This window comes from Mauremys reevesii, linkage group 2 (assembly GCF_016161935.1).
Source record: "Mauremys reevesii isolate NIE-2019 linkage group 2, ASM1616193v1, whole genome shotgun sequence".
In the NCBI taxonomy this organism is placed as follows: domain Eukaryota; kingdom Metazoa; phylum Chordata; order Testudines; family Geoemydidae; genus Mauremys; species Mauremys reevesii.
In genome coordinates, this window is record NC_052624.1 from 47,721,791 (window position 1) to 47,739,950 (window position 18,160).

An 18,160-nucleotide genomic window follows, 5' to 3' on the forward strand; every position below is an offset into this window, starting at 1 on the left:
ATTGAGCCACATAATGCCCAAGATAGGCCTATGCGCCCATTGACAACGATGGGAGTGGCACACATAGATTAGTAGAATTCACACACACATACCTATATAAAATATTAGGGCCGTCAAGTGATTAAAAAAATGAATCACGATTAATCGTACTGTTAAACAACAAAATAATACCGTTTATTTAAATATTTTTGGATGTTTTCTACATTTTCAAATATATTGATTTCAATTACAACACAGAATACAGAGTGTACAGTGCTCACTTTATATTTATTTTTTATTACAAATATTTGCACTGTAAAAAAAACAAAAGAAAAGATATTTTTCAATTCACCTAATACAAATACCTTAGTGCAATCTCTTTATCATGAAAGTTGAACTTACAAATGTAGAATTATGTACAAAAAATACAGGCTGAGAATCAGTAAATAGTGAAATATAATCCTGATCATTCATTTCTAATAGCCTTTCATTTTTCACTGCTGAATATGCCTGCTTTTGGATTCAGTTGTTGAAGGCAAAGATTGTTATTGCCTCTCTCAAAATTCATGAGCTTTTACAACTCTCATTATGCCTCTGTAAACGGGAACGTTATTATCACTGTGTAACATTTTAAAGACTGCTTGTACTTTCCTTTGCTTCTGACACTAAAGAATTTGCTTCTCAAGATCTTTGGATTCTAGGGAAGGATGCTCTCCCTAGAATCCAAAGATGAAGAAACTCTTTGAACCCGACCGATCCCATGACAACATCCTATTATAATGCTTTGTTCCCACTAGAGCGACTGATTGATGTAGAATTAATCATTTTGTCAGATACATGCTTCATGCACTATTTTGCCATTGTTGGCATTTGTACTGATAGTACTCTCCTCTGTGACCACCACTGGTCATAGATAAATCAGAACTGCCTCAGTTCTGCAATGTGGGTGGGAAACATGAGCTCTCCTGCCCATGTAGCAGAATGAGCCTACATGTTATCAAGCCCAGCAATGTAGAGAACACCTCTATTCTTCCCTGCACAGCAAGATTTTAGGAAAGATCTGGGGTAAGCTTAAGGGAGGAGCAGGAGTGAGTCTGATGGATCTTCCACTGTGTGGATGGCCATCTTTACTGGGGAGGGGGATTCCTGCTCTGCAGCTGTGGGTGGACCTTATGCCAAACGTGGCTACTCATTGGCCTAGGTGCTAGAGCCTAGAGCAATCAGGCTTGTCTGCTCCAGCTGGAGAACAGCTGATCATTTTCTGCTTACTGTAGTTAAATAAGCTGCTTTTTTTTACGAGCTGAAGTTGCATTACATGTTTTTGTAAACGTACATGGTCATTTGTCCAGCATTTCTCTGGGCTGGCAATAGAGTTCAGTTAGTATTAATGGCCTGTACTTTGAGATATGGTATGGTCAGAAAAAACAACACTTAGGCACTGTTCAGTTCTCATCTACCACCAGCTTGCTTTGGTGGTCATTTACCCTCTCTTTACCTCAGTTTCTCTATCAGCAAAATGTTGCAATACTTCCTACTTCACAGAGCTGCTGAGGATTAATAAGTAGGTAAATGGTTGTAAATCAGTTTGAAGGCTTGAAGTGGTAAGTATTACTTCCCCTTCTTAAAAATACTGCAGCATGCTAATATATGGGGATATTTGGAAATTGAATTTTTAAAATAAATATGGCTCTAGGTTTTGTACAATCATTATAACTACATCCAGATTTCCTTAGAGCAAATAAACGTCTCCACCCAACAAAATATACTTAGCTCCGTGTGCCTGCTCTGAAACCCTAATGAGCCCTCTTGATCTAGATTGTATTATTCTAAAGTTAGGGTAACCAACTAAAATGATGTGTATGCATGAAAGAAGAGCCTTTTGAAGTGTCCCAGCCTTACAAATATACCCACCATATACAGATAAAAAGCACTAGAAAGACAGAGGGCTAAAATCCTGCTCTGACACCACTATAAAATTCAGGGGGACTCCATTAATTCCAATGGAATTATGCCAGATTTACATTGGTGGCCAAGGGTGCTGAAACAATTTGTATAGTAGGAGTGCTGATTGCTATTGAACCAAACTGTAAGCCCTCTCTGTGATGGAAACCACTTCAAGCCAGGGGGTGCTGCTGCACCCCAAGTTCTAGCACCTATGCTGGTGCAACTAAATACAGACTTTTGCTGTGAGATCCGGGGGCAGAGTTAAATACATGTATTTTAAAGCAATAGAACCATTCAATTCTGAAACAGGCTGTCATAAATCCTGCTCAAAAGGTATCTCAAATTATAGCCAAAACTCATGAGCTCAAATTCTGGCCTCAGTTAGGTCCCGGCAGCCTCAGTGATTCTAGAATGTAAAATCTTTGGGCCAGGGGCCAAGACTTTATAGCTTGTCCATAAAGCACCTAACACATTTGGACACAATATAGGTAATAATTTACCCTGTTATTCTTATAACTGTTAGCTTTTCCTCAGTGATGACATTCCATTCATTCTATTTTTGTTTTAGCAAAGATAAGCTCATCATTTGATTAGGCTTACCTAAAAAAAACTTAATATAGAAAAGTCTTTAAAATTTATATCAGGATAGTGATATTACCTATAGAGAACTTGAGTTCAAAAACTACCCTTTTCTCCCTTTATCTAATGGTATGTTTTCAGAATGCCAATACCTACAAGTTATTTTAGTGTTCAACCATGTTTTTAGAAGTAATTACTCTTTTTGTAATTATGTTATTTTAAATAATTATTAATTTGTTTATTGAGTTTTATACCCTAACACAGATCCCGGCTCCTTTCTCTTAAACAGGACCACTAGAGAGATGCTGGAGAGCTCAGCAAGCAATGCATCTATGTCAGAGCGATCCTCCTCTCTCCCCTATAGCATACCATTCACATGGTATGGAGAGAGTGGCAGGGGATCCAATTCTTCCAGCAACCTGCCTTCATCTAGCAGCTCAACTGAACCATCCTCTGAAAATCTAAGTCCAGCTAAAAAAGAGTCCAAGGTAGAAAACAAAAAACTACTGTATTCCCAGTATGTGGGAAGCTCAATGCTTCAGGAGAAATAAAGAGCCAATGTGGTAATACTGCAATAAACAATGCATGGTGTTCATTGTACAGTAAAAACACATCATTTTTAATACTACCATTCCAGATTGTATATTCCTTTTTATTCCGTCTCTCTTTTGATGTATGTTACTAGTAAGATAGGTATGATGTGCTGCGCCATACCAAATGGCACTAGTGGAAAATAACATTTTTATCCACGGAACAAATGCTAGATTTGTGTATTAAATTACAGATATTTTACTGCATTTTTCAGGACTGATTGTCAAGGGGAGGGAATATCTAACGCCGTTTAACCTCTCAAAGTGAGATGTTTACAAACTAAGAAATGTCAATAATGTACACTGTTTGCAGTGTTGTTGTACCCTGTCGGTCCCAGGATATTAGAGAGACAAGGTGGGTGAGGTAATAGCTTCTATGGGACCAGCTTTTGTTGGTGGAAGAGATCACTTTCGAACTTCACTGTTAGTTATTTGCCTTTTTTCCTCAATAACAAATCTGCCTTTTGCACATGTTGGATATCAGATTTAATTCCATTTCTGAAAATATTTGAAGTTAAAAACATGAATTATTTAAAATATTTCTGTGATTCCTTTCTATGTGCACAAAAGCTTTCAGCATGATAGCCCTAAAATGTATTGTACATAACTTTCCTGTGTTGTTTAATCTGTTTTCATCTGTGGGAAATATTTCTCTAGCAGAATATATCTTGTTAGAGCCTGTGCACGTCACTATTTATATTCGGCTGGAAAGGAAACTGGAGTGGTTCTGACCCTCCTTTTCAGGAGTGTGACTCCAAGTGACATTCATTTTTCACATATGCAGTAGCAATTTTCGAAGTTTTCAAGGGCATTTACCATTCCTTAGGGCCTACAAAGGATCCTACAAGATTGCAGAACTCTGACTGGAAACAAAATCTTACCATTATGCGGAGAGAAATTACCTGATATGGATTAAGCAAAAATAGGGCACATAAAAGCGACACAGGCTGTGTGTGTGTGGGGGGGGGATTTTCAAAGGGATAAAGAGTATAGTTGGGTGTACCCAACTTTCATGTGATGTCATTATCCCACTAGTTCTCCAGAGGGACTTCCAGCAGAAAAGGGGAGATCAAGGCTTGATATTCTTCATATTTTTTTAAAAGAGCTAGTTGAAAAACGTGTGGGTATTTTTGTTGTTTGTTTCTTTGCACTGACTTACACTTTTTACATTATTTCACGTTTGTCTCTGGATTTTAACACCAAGGATGTGGAGCCTGGATCTGTTTGTTTTTTATTGACCCTCAGGCGCGTCAGGAATTTCTTAATTTTTGTTGTTTTGAAATTGAACTGTTTTCCAAACTCTAATGCAGATCTGTTGCCAATTGTTGTGTTCCCCAATGGTGATTTTTATGAATTTCTAGGAATATATATGAATCATGGAGTAATATTTTGCTCATCCTTGCTATACAGTATAATATTTGTCATTTCATTTTTAAGGAAAATGTCTATTTTGTGGTTACTGTTGCAGTGAATAGCAGCACCTAACATCAGAAGGTCTCCTTTACCTTCTGTCTTATCTAAAGGTTTAGGCAAAGAGGGAAGCACCTCTCATTTCTGAAAGAGTTTATTTAGGGCCCAATCCAAAATGGATTCACAGGATGATTTTCTTGCCTTTTCAATAGTGACTTTCATTTCTCCCTCATAATCCACCCTTTCTCCTACCCATTGTGTAACTGCATGTGCTGTGTTTGTCCCAAATGTGTGGAGGGCAGGCATTCTGGAAGACTGCAAATGCTATTGATCAGCCATGAGAAGCAGTGAAGTTGGCAGCCTCAGAAGGGGCAGGGAGTGTCATCTCTAAGTGGAAGCCTGGAAATTGCTCTCAGACATCTTTGTTACTAAGACACTAACCTGGCAAAAATGTCTCTTAAGTACATACCACAGTAATATGTTGTTTGCACTGTTTTTGTAGCTGTGTTGGTCTCTCTAATACCACAGTAATAGACATATTACATATTATTTCACAAATCATTAACAGTAATAAAGATTGGGCGTCCTTATAATAATTGGTTCAGTAAATTATTGAAATCACTCCTGAACTATGCCAGCCTGGAGGGAAAAAGCAAGTCTCCTACAAGATGTGTGTATAAGATCTTATGTTGACTTTGACCCATCTTTTTGTCCTCAGAATTTCACATTCACTGATGACTTCAGTCCCAGCAGCACAAGCTCAGCTGATCTGAGTGGTTTAGGAGCAGAACCGAAAACCCCTGGTTTCTCTCATTCCTTAGCATTATCATCAGATGAGGTATGTCTCTGTCATTCTTACAATGGGCAAGAGTTAATTTCTTTCTCCAATAGGATTTTTCTTAATAAGTATTCAAATGATAGTTTTTCTAGAAAACTTCATTGGAAAAGAATAATATGATTCCTGGTTTGTCTTTTATTACAGTATTTTTCATACTTCGGTATATATAGGAAATAAAATAGGGAAATAACAAAATAAGATTGGATTCCTAACAGGGCTTTGGAGCTGTGCTCTGGCTCCGCTCTAGCTCTAGGCAAAAACCTGCAGCTCCACTGCTCCGGAGCTGCTCCGCATTCCAGCTCCGGGCTCTGCTCCAAATCCCATGCCTTTGCCACCATTTCATTTCTGTATATTTTTCCTATATTTACATTTAAGTACATGCAAAGGGACCAATATACACAGTTTGTTAATGTCATTTGTTAAAATAAATATAACTGGGATGCCTTTGAGGGAATATGGAGTGTGGGCTAGCTAGGTTGTAGAGGTATGGTATAGGCAGACAAGCTGGTGAAGCCATTTATGATTGAATTTTAAGGACAAAACTTCAACGGTGCCTCCACCCAACCTCCGTGTGTGTGATGAGTAAAAAATCACCCGTCTGTGCAGTTTTTGCACATTATTACATGTCTTATAATATGTAAACTTTATATCATGCACATTTGCATTCAGTTTGTGCTTGCTTTGTGCAGGCACAGTAGAGTTGACCTAAATTCTGTGCTGTTTTTTGACCAGAGGTTTGTCTTGTTTTGTTTCTTTGTGCTAGTGTGCAAAAATTGTGTCCATTGGATTGGGTGCCAGAATTACAGGTCGCAAACAGAAGCTATGTTTTGATAATGGGGTCCTAAACCGAGCTTGCTAAAGGCACTGGGCCAGCTCCTCTGTGGAGCTACAGTTACTTACACTAGCGGAGGATGGGGACTGCTGACTCACTGAGCAGCAGATCGTGTCTCGGTCTCGTGAACCCAGATGAGGTGCAGATGAGCATCTTTATCTTTTTATAAACACAGAACCTGTAATCCACGGTAAATGTTATGGTGAACTCCATATTTTCTTGTGTGAGATACATGCCAGAATTTGCTCTAGAGAGCTTGATTTTGAAACATCTGTTTCTATTATTTTAGGGCACTTATGTTTGTTATTAATATATTACTACAGATTAATATTAATGCCTGCTCTGCATGTGTTTAAAAGGAGCTGACTGTTACATACAGCCACAGTTGTCAAAATTTAAGTCTACAAGGCTAGAAGTCCTATAGACGCAACTTACTATGGTAGGAATATTGCTGCTGTTTAAGAGTAGATGTTTTCTATGCCCACAGTAGACTGCTGGGCAGTGGTCATGTGAGAATTGTCTGTACTAATGAGAATAGCAAACTGTAAAGATCTGTTCATTTAGGCTCATTCATTCTACATGATCTTTCTATTTTGACAGTACATTTCACTAAAACCTACATTATTAAATATTTTTGCTTTCTTATTATTTCACATAATTTTTATTGTGCTATGTATCTTAGTGTAGATAATACTCTGTATCCAGTACGCCAAATGATAAGTTTGAAAATGCTCCCATTTTTCTTTTTAAGCCCTCTCTCCTAATACTTTGCTGTCTCTGCAATATCTAATATAAATAGGCCTATAAAAATAAAATAAAATAAAATAATGGTCTCTCTGTCCTCTGCTGCATACTAAATAGCAGTTTCTGAATCAGTCAGTGTGTCCAGTGAGTGCCGCAGAGGATACCTACCCAGCCCTTGTTGTAGAGGATGCTGCTTGGATCAGTCTTTAGCCATTCACTGCTGACTGCTACAGATCTGGGGTTATTACTGGCACTGCCAGGAACCTCTCCCACAGACCTCCCTGCTGGAGACAACATAACCACTTGTGAGGCAAAAGAATGATAAGCAAGGGGGGAGGAGGAACACACATTCTTATTCCACTTCATACCCCAGAAATTGAGGGTCTTTGCTGCTTCCGTTGTAGTCATTGGCAAAGCTCCCATTGACCAGTGGTGCAGGATCAGGACAGGCCCTAACTAGAAAATTGTGTGCATTGTAGTTAAGCTTTTATCATAACCTTTCTGGGTTTGGAAATAGTTTTAAAAGCGCTCTGTTTTCAATAAGCAGATCTGTTTGCAAATCGCGGTGCTGCCCTTGCCTGAACTCTCTCGCACGCTATTACATGTTCTGTATTTTGTTTCTATAATGCTTTTCTTTCCCATTTCTTTGTTGCTCCCTCACTCAGAGCCTGGATATGATTGATGATGAGGTGAGATACTAGTGAGCTCTTTGTGGTGGACTGTGTGACCGTGGCGTGGCAATTTGTCATCTCATTTGCAGATTTGCATTTTTGATCTTATTCTGTTGTGCAGCAAATCTCCCTGTTAAAGCACAAACACAAGCCCACAGGTGTCACCCTCACCCTTCCTGCTGCAGTTTTCGGGGTTATAGCAAATTACATTCCTTGTGGTTTATTGAGGTGTTTTGTGGGGCTGGATTCCAGAACAAGTACACTGGACTGGATCCTCCGCTGTGCTGAGCTCATGCTTGGTGCAGAGTTGGCAAAAGCTTCGGGTTTAGGGTTTATGCCATCTTTCCCCATCCCTGATCCAGGGGCCTGCTGGGGGCTGAATCAGCCCCCAGTGCAATTTAAACCAGCCTAAAGACTGTTCTAAATTACGCCAACTGCAGCGGTCCCATAGCAACTGCTTCACTGATCAAGAATTGATCAGAGCATCATGTGTTCCAGCTCAGCACCAGCATACCCCACATGCGGCACGGGGGGGAGGAGCTATGCCGGCTTCACATCACCCAGGAATCCCCAGCTGTCTCCTTTAGCACAGCTTTCCTGCTGTTTCCTTCACACAGCACAGAGCAGCCAAATCAGGGGCCATGGATATGGCTTACTGTCTGTTTTGTACTGGAACTATGTGTCTTCTCATAGCCTTCCATAGACAATAACTTTGACTATTTATTATCCTCATCTTGAATTTTGGAGTGGTTTTTTTAAGGAATTTTTTGAATTTCATATTTTAAACTTTCCAAACGTACTGTAATGCTCCTTTAAGGTAGACCACAACATTCCAGTATATCCTTAAAAACATTCTGTCCAAAGACATGTTAAAAGATTAAAACCTGGAGAGGGGATGGGAATCTTCCCATTGTGAGTTGTGCTGCCTAGCCCTAGTCAGTCATTGTCTGTGACTTCCTCTTTCTTGTGCCTGCATACAGAAAACTAAAATTACCAAGCTATTTCTGTTGCACTATGTGATATCTGGGTAGATACTGTTGTAATATATTGGTGTACCACTACTGAAGTGTTGTAATGAAGATAGTACAAATACCTCTACTGTAGTGTTGCAAGTATGTGCAGCAATATGCCATTACTAGTCAGTTCTGCCCTTTTAATTATATGCATCATATTTTTGTCACAGATCCTTGACGATGGACAGTCTCCTAAACACAGTCAGTGTCAGAATCGTGCTGTCCAGGAATGGAGCATACAGCAAGTTTCCCACTGGTTAATGAGCCTCAACTTTGAACAGTATGTTTCTGAATTCACCGCCCAAAACATTAATGGAGAGCATCTCCTTCAGCTGGATGGGAGTAAGCTTAAGGTAATGGACTATCTTGGGGACAAACTTTGAATGTTGTGTATTGTCACTGGAGATATTCTTAGAGAAAAAGAGAATTCCTTAGGAGTACAAAAAAGGACTGTGTATGGAATGAAGACAGACTATAATAATAGACATGGTACAGAGGGCCAGAGTATTACTAGAATCATTTAGACCCATTTTTTAAAGAAATTGAGGCCCATTTGCTTTGCAAAAAATGTGGGTGTACAATGTACCCACATCTGCATGCACAGATCAGATAATTGCATGCATAAGTGGTATTTGCATGCACATATTTCTCATCCAACTCCATTTTGTAAAAATGTGAGCCGTGTAGGATGTTAAATATCAGCACAGAAGAAGTAGAGATAAAATATCTGTAGGCTTGGCAGAATTCAAACTTTTGTTATAATTTTCAGCAAATAATATCTGTTTATTCTCAAGCATTTTTTTTCCAGTTTGCATTGATTTCAGTTTTCACAGTTGCAAGAAATTATGGGTGGGTGGGTCAGATAGTAATTATTTAATGAGACTGTATATACTGAGATTCAAGAAGTTAAAGCTTTATAACTGTTAAAACACAAATTGTTAACAGCACATTTAAGGATATTTACTTTGAATATTTTGAAATCAACCTCTGAAAAGTTCTCAAGCAGCGTTTTTCTCACTTTTGTCTGTTAATTTCTGTTGTTACCAATGGAAATATTTTCCCCCAGTTTGTGTGTGTATGGTGAAATCAGCGTTTACTGACATATATCGATTGAAAAAAATCAAATCCTTCCAAGCCTAAATATTGGACTGCTAGTGAAGAGAGTGTCTTGTGCAGCTTTACCTTTTTTCATCAGTCCATTTATATGCTTCATTGTCAGTCTCTTTCTACTACACATTTGTCTTTCATATATATCAGGGAAGGGGTTGACCGTGGATAGTATATTAGAACTAGATACACAGTTTAAAAGTTTTGATATACAAAATGTGCATTAATTTGTTGCAATGAAATTATGAGCATATTGCTGATAAAATAAATAAAATCTGGCGTCATAGAGGCTCAGCATATGTGAAATTCAGGCCCTTAGTGTCTCAGTTGGGCACACAAAATTTACCAACTATTTGAAAATTTGGGTTTTAACCTTTCTGTATCTCCAGGATTTTTTATGGCGGAAAGAATGGTCTTGTGGCAAAAGCAAAGGCTAGGACTCAGGAAATATGGGGTCTGTTCCTAGCTCTGCCACACACTTCTCCGACGCTGGGCAACTCACTTAACCTCTGTGTGCCTGTGTTTCTCAGTTGATCAGAATCATTAATATTCTATAAAGTGTTTTGCTTTCCTTATGTGTAAGGCAACATACAATAGAAGGGCAAAGTATTATTATTTTCAGTGCACTAACTTGAACTCCTGTTTCCTACCTGACTTTAACTCAAGTTTTCACTGTCTTCAGTTTAGTTGAGTTTGTTCAGTTTTCACTGTCTTCTAGTTTAGTTATGTTATTATTTAATTTACATAATTTGGCCATAAATGAAACTGTATAGGATTCTTTAATTCTCTTTCTTTCTTTAATATTAGGCCCTTGGTATGACATCTTCCCAGGACAGAGCAATCATTAAAAAAAAGCTAAAGGAAATGAAAGTGTCCATCGAGAGAGCTCGAAAAGCTCAAGAAAAAATGGAAAAGCAAAGGGAAAAGCTTAGGAAGAAAGAACAAGAGCGGCTTCAAAGGAAGTCAAAGAAACTAGACAAGTCTTCATCAGATGCAACAGAGGGCGCTAATGAGCAATGATGAGCCAGAACTACTACTATGTTAGTTAATGTGGAGATGCTTCAGGCAAAGAAACTCAAGTTGTCTACAGTACCCCTGCCATTTTCTTGTGGTCATTACACAGGAATATGTACACAAATATGATGCTATACATCGAATGAATAGGGAAGTTTATATTGTTTGGCTACATTTTCCTGCAGTTACAATACACACTCTTATTTTTGATCTGCTGAACAATCCAAAACCATTATTTTATTTTATTTGTTATTGTTGTTATTTGCAGGCCAAGTATCCTATTTTGGAGAAACATTGAGGGGTTTTCCTTTCAAACTGCTATTTTGTATTGGGTTGCTTGTGTTTGGTCACATTGGTAACCAGTGTGACAAAGAGGGATGTGGTCCATTGCATCACAACCACATTTTGAACAGGATCCCTGTGGTAGATTGCAATGATCAGTGGAGATTTTTGATTTTGGGTAACTGGAGTTGTTCCCACATCTTTTACCATTGACTCATCTTTCTAACTGGAATCTCAACTCTTTCACTGACTCTGATATTTAGTTCTGTCTGCTGGAGCAGGCTACAGCTCGCATCAGTACCTTGAAATGCCGCTGTTTTGCAAACTCAGTTGTTCAGTGATTTGTAATTATATGCTGGAGATAAGGACAGGAGAGTCATTATCTTTTCTGGGCAACCGAGGAGAGGTTGACACGCTTGTGAACTGTACAGTAATTTAATACGAGAAGGAGGCAAAGCTGCTTTACAAGGGGTTCTGAGGGTAACATTTATCCTCCTAATATCGGAGCAAGGCTGACTTTCTAACCTTGGCACAACAGCTAGATCTTTAGAGTACACTGGTCATTGTGCTCATGGGGTATACAGATAAACTTTCCTGTAACACACTATAAGCTTCCTTTTTAAACAGATTCTGGAAGAAAAAAAAACTGGGTGTTTGGAGGGGGTTGTATTTTTAAGGAAAATACCACAGCTTCAGATTCCATCTCCACTGAGCGCTGGGGGCAGCGAGCTTTGTGCTCTGACCTGCAGGGCTGTGATCTAATCACAACTGCTGTCTGCTGAAATGATCTCCAAATCGGAGCCTGCTAAAGGCTTTCAGTTTTCAATGAAGTGCACTTTAAAAAAAAAAAAAGAAAATGCTGTTCAAATCAAAACAAGATTTACTAATATTAAGGCCAACTAATATAGGCTACAATACGGAAGAAGGCTACTAAATGCAAAGCTGTCATGCACTACCTGTTTTAAATAGAGTGTCCAGAGGACACCCCCCACTAAAAAATCAGCCTTGAGGCTTACTTTGCAGAATGTTTGGAATGCTTAAATTGGCTGTTGCGCTACATACTTCAGAGATTTCTCATATAGAGATATGTCTATTAATGAAGCAAACAGTATAGTCTGGCACTGTGTGGTATTACAGTCTCTTAGCAGCCTCTATTTAAATTTTCATTATTTCTCCCAATGAATGGGAGGACAATGAACAAGCTTACATAATGGGAAGACGAAGATATTACGTTATTGCTTTATAGTCAGTGCTTACTGTGTAGTAGCATTCATAGGTTATAGCAACATCCGTTCCCTTCAATGCATTCCATAGGTATTGACATAAGTACTAATCTCTGTGGAGTACTAATCTCCGTCATGCCAGGAGTTAACTCTTGTTTTGTTAGTTATTGATGCAAAATTAAAAACTTGGAGTTTCAGCAGACTGAAAGTTAACTGCACATGCTGAATGATTTTTAAAGGGAGTTTTTTCCCATCGTGTATTTTGACATTTACCTTCTTTTTTTTTTCTTTTTTCTTTTTTTTAGCTCCTCTGAAGCTCAGAGTTCTGGAATGTCTTTACTGGGATGCTATGCTCATGTTATCTAACATTTGTCAAATTTTCATTTTAATGATAATAGTATTTTTACCTGCAGAAAGCTCTGTAAATAGATATAACTTAGTTCATTCCATGCGAATAATCTGACAAATCTACTTAGTAATGGCTTCCTTTTTGTTTCCAAATCTACTTTCTACATGTTTCTAGTATATATTTCATTGATCTGTAGACATAAAGTAATGAAACTGCTGTGAAGGACACTCTATTAAAACAGCGTTGATATTTCTGGTAGGTCTTGATGTTTCCTAATGCTGCCAGAGAGAAAAAGAGGCCATTAGTGGAGAAATATAATTGTGGGGAGAAATCATCTCTTCAGTTGAATCTTTCTTTCTCCTTTCTAGGAGACAAATTAAACTACAGTGTCATGGCGACCTGGTGAAATTAATGCTCAGTTATTTTAGGAGCTTATGAAGTTATATTTAGGTAAGAGAAAGTTATCTGGAAGAAACTGGAAATGTACTATTTTAAATACAATGTTGATTAATGCATTAGATGATTATTTTCTCCTTAAGTTATGTTTACATGATGGTAATGTTTTAAGTGGTTGTACATAATAGACTGTGGGCGTGTTCCTATTTATGTTCTTTGTTTTCTTAAAAGCCCAAGGCAGACTACTGTGTGTGTTATGCATTGATTTTTCATTCTTGCTGTTTAGAGCAGTGTCTAGTTAACCTCGTTGTAAATCAGGTTCTGATTCTGCAGATAGCTAATTTGATTTATGTGCTAGTAATTATTGTTTTTACTGTTTTATAGAAACTTTAGAGCTAAATGGTGAATTTAAACTTTTTGTAATTATTTGAGTTTAAAATCTAACTTTAAAAAATAGATTTAATCAGTTAAAAATAAAAGTATAAAATGCAAAGTGACTAATGAAAACAAAGTGGACCAAGCAGTATCTGAGTTCTGCTCTTCCTTCTATGATAAGGTATATTTTTAAGATTCCTTTTTATTAAAGATAGTCATTGATGTATGACACACACAGTCATGTCACAATCACAGTGGTTTGTGACCAATACAGTTTGAGTGGTTTCTACAAAACCATAAAAGGTTTGTCACAATTTTTCTTTCCCATATTGAGACATGATATGCATTTGCCCATTATATATCTAATTAAAAACTCAGAATGACTTTAACCACCTCACTGTAAGCTTCCCCTAAGAACAATTCTAGCTTAGAATAGTGTGTTACCGCTATCATAAGAAGGAACAGAATGGACACATGTCCTGTACTGAATGAATAGATGAATCTTCTGCTCCCAGCCTAGCTGGCAGGGTATCTTCTACAAATGTGACTCTAATAAGCTACTTCTGTGGCTTCCTGATCCCTGGACATCCAGTCACCAGTCCCAATGAGTAATTTAAAGCAGTCTCAGGTATTCTGTAAGGTGTGCTAGCTTCCTAGGCTATTCTGCAGCCTGGTGTCCCTGAAGCACATCTACACTCTGGCCATATTCTCTAATCCAGCCATACAGCCTATGCCAGCTCTACCCCAGTTAGTTATTCTCCTGTGCTGGTGCACTCACAGCTAACTGGTTAGGTAACGTTCACCCTGTTTTGTATGTGATAACTGAGTTCTGGATCTGCTAGTGCCAATAGGTTTGGCAGCCCTAGTCTATGTACGTATGCACATCTTCTAGCAGTGAAAAGACTGTGAAAGCGTGAATGAAGGAGGCAGAGAGTGGGATTTTTAAGATGTAGGAAATAGAAGATGCAAAGGTGCTCTCATAAGCTTAGCCCCAGAAAAGCTAGTGTCATGACTGAAATCCAGCAGTAGCATTGAAACCGTTCTGGAGCAAAAGGCCATGGTTTGTTCTGTACAAACTGCCAAATATGTATGGGTCTCATTCCCCATTGCCTGGTACCTTGTGGAGCCATTTGCATCTGGGCGAGTGAGTGCTAAAGCTGTCATTCTGATTAGGTGGTGTTGGACTCCCACTGTGTAGCCGTGTAAATGATCACCAAGTGCAAAGCAATGAGGAGCTCAGCCCATTTAATGTTGCATAATGCAGATTAGTATTGTCCACCAGTTTCTGCATTTCATCTGCCTGCCTTAGCAGAGCTAATGATGTTCATGTACATAAAGCCCATCACAATTAATGGAGTAAAACTAAATAATGGAGCAAAAAAGTAACAAAAGCTGTACAGAGCTGGGTTATGTTTCTATATCAGCTTGGGTAGGTGCTTTTATGTCAGTAACCATTTATTGTGCCATGATGGAGCTGAGACAATGCTGCATTTCTAAGCAAGAGTGTTCACAGGATCTAGAGCAGCATTTCCCAGAAGCCACTTCAGTCCTCAACTCCCATTGATGTTAGTGGGAATTCAGGATGTTTATCATCTGGCAGCCTCAGGTCTCAGCATGTCCACTGCGCGTACAAGCACCAGCTGCCATCCATGCAATTGTGTGATCTCTAACTCATCAGCAATTGCTGTTTAGAGCACACACAGTTGAGACAGGCAACCAGAGGCAATGATGCCCCACCACAGAAGCTCATCTGCTGATGTGTTCCTGTTGAAATCAAAGAAGGCATAGGCAGCAGTATCATGTTGTGTATGTGGGGCTGGGATATACTGTTCTAGTCTAGTATCCTGTGCTATGGAACTGAAAATCAGAAGGAAAGTTTTGTGTTTGCATAGCCGTATTTCTTTAAAAAGTATCTTAAAGAGCGATTTGTACAGGGTGCCAGATCTGGGATTTAAGGACCATTTTCAAAAACAAGGTTTATGTGTCAATTCCTTAGCAGTGCTTTCAAATGGATAGAAAAATTTTGTGTCTGAGAGGGAGACAAGCAAAGTGATGTTGTTTTGGGACCTAATCCTGTTCCCACTGGAGTTTTGTCATTGAGTTCAGTGGGGGCAGGATTGAGCCTTTTAATAGCACTTGCTTAGTCCTGTGCTGTGCCTCAGCTAGAGAGCAGGCAAACTGGTTTATAGCTTTTGTTTTGTAAGCTTTCAAATCTCAGAAAACCCGTAACTTGGCCCAAAAAGCTGAAAAATAGAAAGTTGGTTGAAAAAGCCAGCACATATTTGAGCAACTTGGATGTCTTTAACAGTTCAAATGAAAGGGGCAGAGTTCACAGAGAATTTTTTTTATCAATGATTCAGAATAATGAAAGAAATTATGATTTCTAGAAATGAAAATGATTAAGTGATGGGGCTTGTGGTTTGCTTTTTAACAAATACTTTTGCATTTCTGTGTGTATGTAAACATACACAAACTTACACACTGTATTGAAGAGACTAGTAGCAGTTAATATGTAGGTAATTGTGAGTTTTAGGGCTACATGCACATAAGACACACATCAAGGGTTCTGATAACATCATAAGAGCAAAGCTCTAGCAGTTTGTACCAGTTGTATAATAACTCCGATGTGTTTTTAGCCTCACTCACAGTTTTCATGTTATGTTTTATATACTTGCTGGATCACAAGATTTTAAACAAAAAATTTTATTAAAACCATATACAGACTGTTCCTCTGTACATTTCTCTGCATGTTGTCCTTGTGTTCTTTTGGCAGGATAGAATTAGTATTACAAGAAGAAAAACTTTTTGTACATTTTGTAAACTTAGCTGAGATGTCTATTGGAGAGCTTTGAGCAGTTGATTATGGGGCAGGATTGTGATGTCAGAAGTGACTCATCCAGTCACCACACAATTAGCTATACGTCAGGTGCATGTTGCACAGTCCTTTTCATCAAAGCTCTGTATATGTTTTATTGCATTTTCGCACATTTTAAACCTGTCCTATTTGAAAGCTGTGATATCACTGTCATGAAACTGAGCCCTCTGATTCCCTCCTGGTCCTGAGACAGGCCTTCTTTCACTACCTGGCAGTGGGACTGGGACTTGTTATAGCCAGTAAATAATGACTAAAAGGACGTGTATGTCTTGTTGGGAGGTTTTGCCTTTAGCTCTTTGTGCTGCTTGTTTCTTTCGGAAGTTGGGACTCTTTTTATTAGGCACAAATCTCCTAATTTATCCAGCTTAACCCTGTGCGGTGTTAAGGGCTTTCAGCACTGTTTGGCTTTGGAGGAAGGTGCTCAGCATTTTACAGGATCAGCCCCAAACTGAGCAAAAAAAGGGGCCTAATCCTGCTATTGTTTTCAGTGTGAGTTTTGCCATTGACCACAGTGGGAGCAGACAGCAGTGTAAATGCGGGAAGATTCACAATATTGATGGAGTGTCCAGAAGAAACAAGAATCACATGGCACGAAAGACAATAAGGAACAAATAAGCCTCCTCAAATGGAGATGACATAGTGCACAGTGAACCTCCCCAAAATAGATTTGCTTTCCCTGACGCATTTATTGTCATAACTACTGCTTTTGTATTTTTCAGTGATGTTGCACTTATAAATCACTGGTAACTAACAGGTGTTATACATATTGCTAAAAGACTGGGCAGCTAAAAAACAGAAATGCACTGTGTGCCACTGTAAAAACTGGCTTTTTATTATTTCTTTTTAATTTAGCGAGGGAGATGGTTGTGTTTCAGAATTTAAGATCAAATGTGTATGAATTGCATGTAATCCTGGACTTTTCATTTGTACATCTTGGTGTCTAATCATCTGCATGGAAGAGACAGTAGTGCCCTGTCTGATCTTGTTCTCTTGTGCTTGGTTAATACGTACTTCTCTGGATTGTTGAGTTTCCAAAAACAACATTCCTTTACATTTGGTTATTTGGAGGCATTCAAAGCAAAACATCATGGTGGCCCTTTGTTTTCTTACAGATTTAAAAAAAAAAACCAATCACCTTTGATTAAAATTAATTTGTTAGTGTAAATACATTTCTTGCCAATGAGTATTATTGTTAGACAACGAATGCAATAAAAAGAGAACTACTGAAACTTGGTACAAGAATTTTTATTTAGTCTTCGCGCCTCTGTTATTCATTCCAGAATTAATAAACTGTTACTCAGATTGGACAACTACTGCCATGTGTTAGGGTCTGTCTATTGCAGAATAAGATGGGATGTGACTTTAAAGTACAATAGCTGTTCCAAAGAAGATTAAGCTACAAAAAGGCACTCTTAGTGCAGAATAAGTGTCCACATGGCAAGCTAGCTATTCTGGGCTATTTCTCCTTGTAGGCGAGCACTTAGTTATGCTTTTGGTGGCTTTCACATAATTGTTCTTCCCTTCTTTTCCCAGCAAGTCTAAAGTTCATTTTAAACTCATTTGTTAGCCGGAAGATCAGGACAAATGGTGCAGGATTCAGGTTTGATCTTATTACACTCCATGATTCTTATTGCAGGTCCTAGTGAGTGCCCCTTCCAGGCCACTCTGGGAAGGGAATCCAAGCCTCTGTGCTTTGGATGCCCCATAGGTGGTTTAAACCTTTGGAGCCTTGGCAGGCTGCAACAGGGGTTTCTCCCTTGGCTTCTCTGCAACATTTCCTGGGCCCTGAGGCTGTCTGTTACCCCTTAGAAATGGAGCTCCTAAGTCCACCTGGCTCAGTCTTCTCTTGGGAGTACTTAGGGATCATCGGTGTCCACGAAGGCAAGCAGGGTGTACATGATGGGAGCTCTCCCCTCCTGCAAAGCCCCTTACCCAGCTT

The 18,160-nt window shown here is 38.8% G+C and overlaps 1 protein-coding gene across 13 annotated transcripts in view; it reads left to right on the plus strand.

The window, feature by feature from the left end:
* The window catches only part of PPP1R9A (protein phosphatase 1 regulatory subunit 9A), a 251,370-nt gene extending 233,924 nt beyond the window's left edge, over positions 1 to 17,446 (plus strand). For 7 of the 13 annotated variants that reach the window (XM_039522746.1, XM_039522752.1, XM_039522748.1 and 4 more), the window contains 5 exons: positions 2,792 to 2,990; positions 5,221 to 5,340; positions 7,582 to 7,605; positions 8,771 to 8,953; positions 10,515 to 17,446. In XM_039522746.1, the coding sequence (XP_039378680.1) occupies positions 2,792 to 2,990; positions 5,221 to 5,340; positions 7,582 to 7,605; positions 8,771 to 8,953; positions 10,515 to 10,727 (739 nt within the window). In that variant the 3' untranslated portion in view covers positions 10,728 to 17,446. The remainder of the gene's footprint in view (positions 1 to 2,791; positions 2,991 to 5,220; positions 5,341 to 7,581; positions 7,606 to 8,770; positions 8,954 to 10,514) is intronic. The other 6 variants (XM_039522751.1, XM_039522759.1, XM_039522753.1 and 3 more) reach the window with 3 other exon arrangements.
* Positions 17,447 to 18,160: the final 714 nt, after the last annotated feature.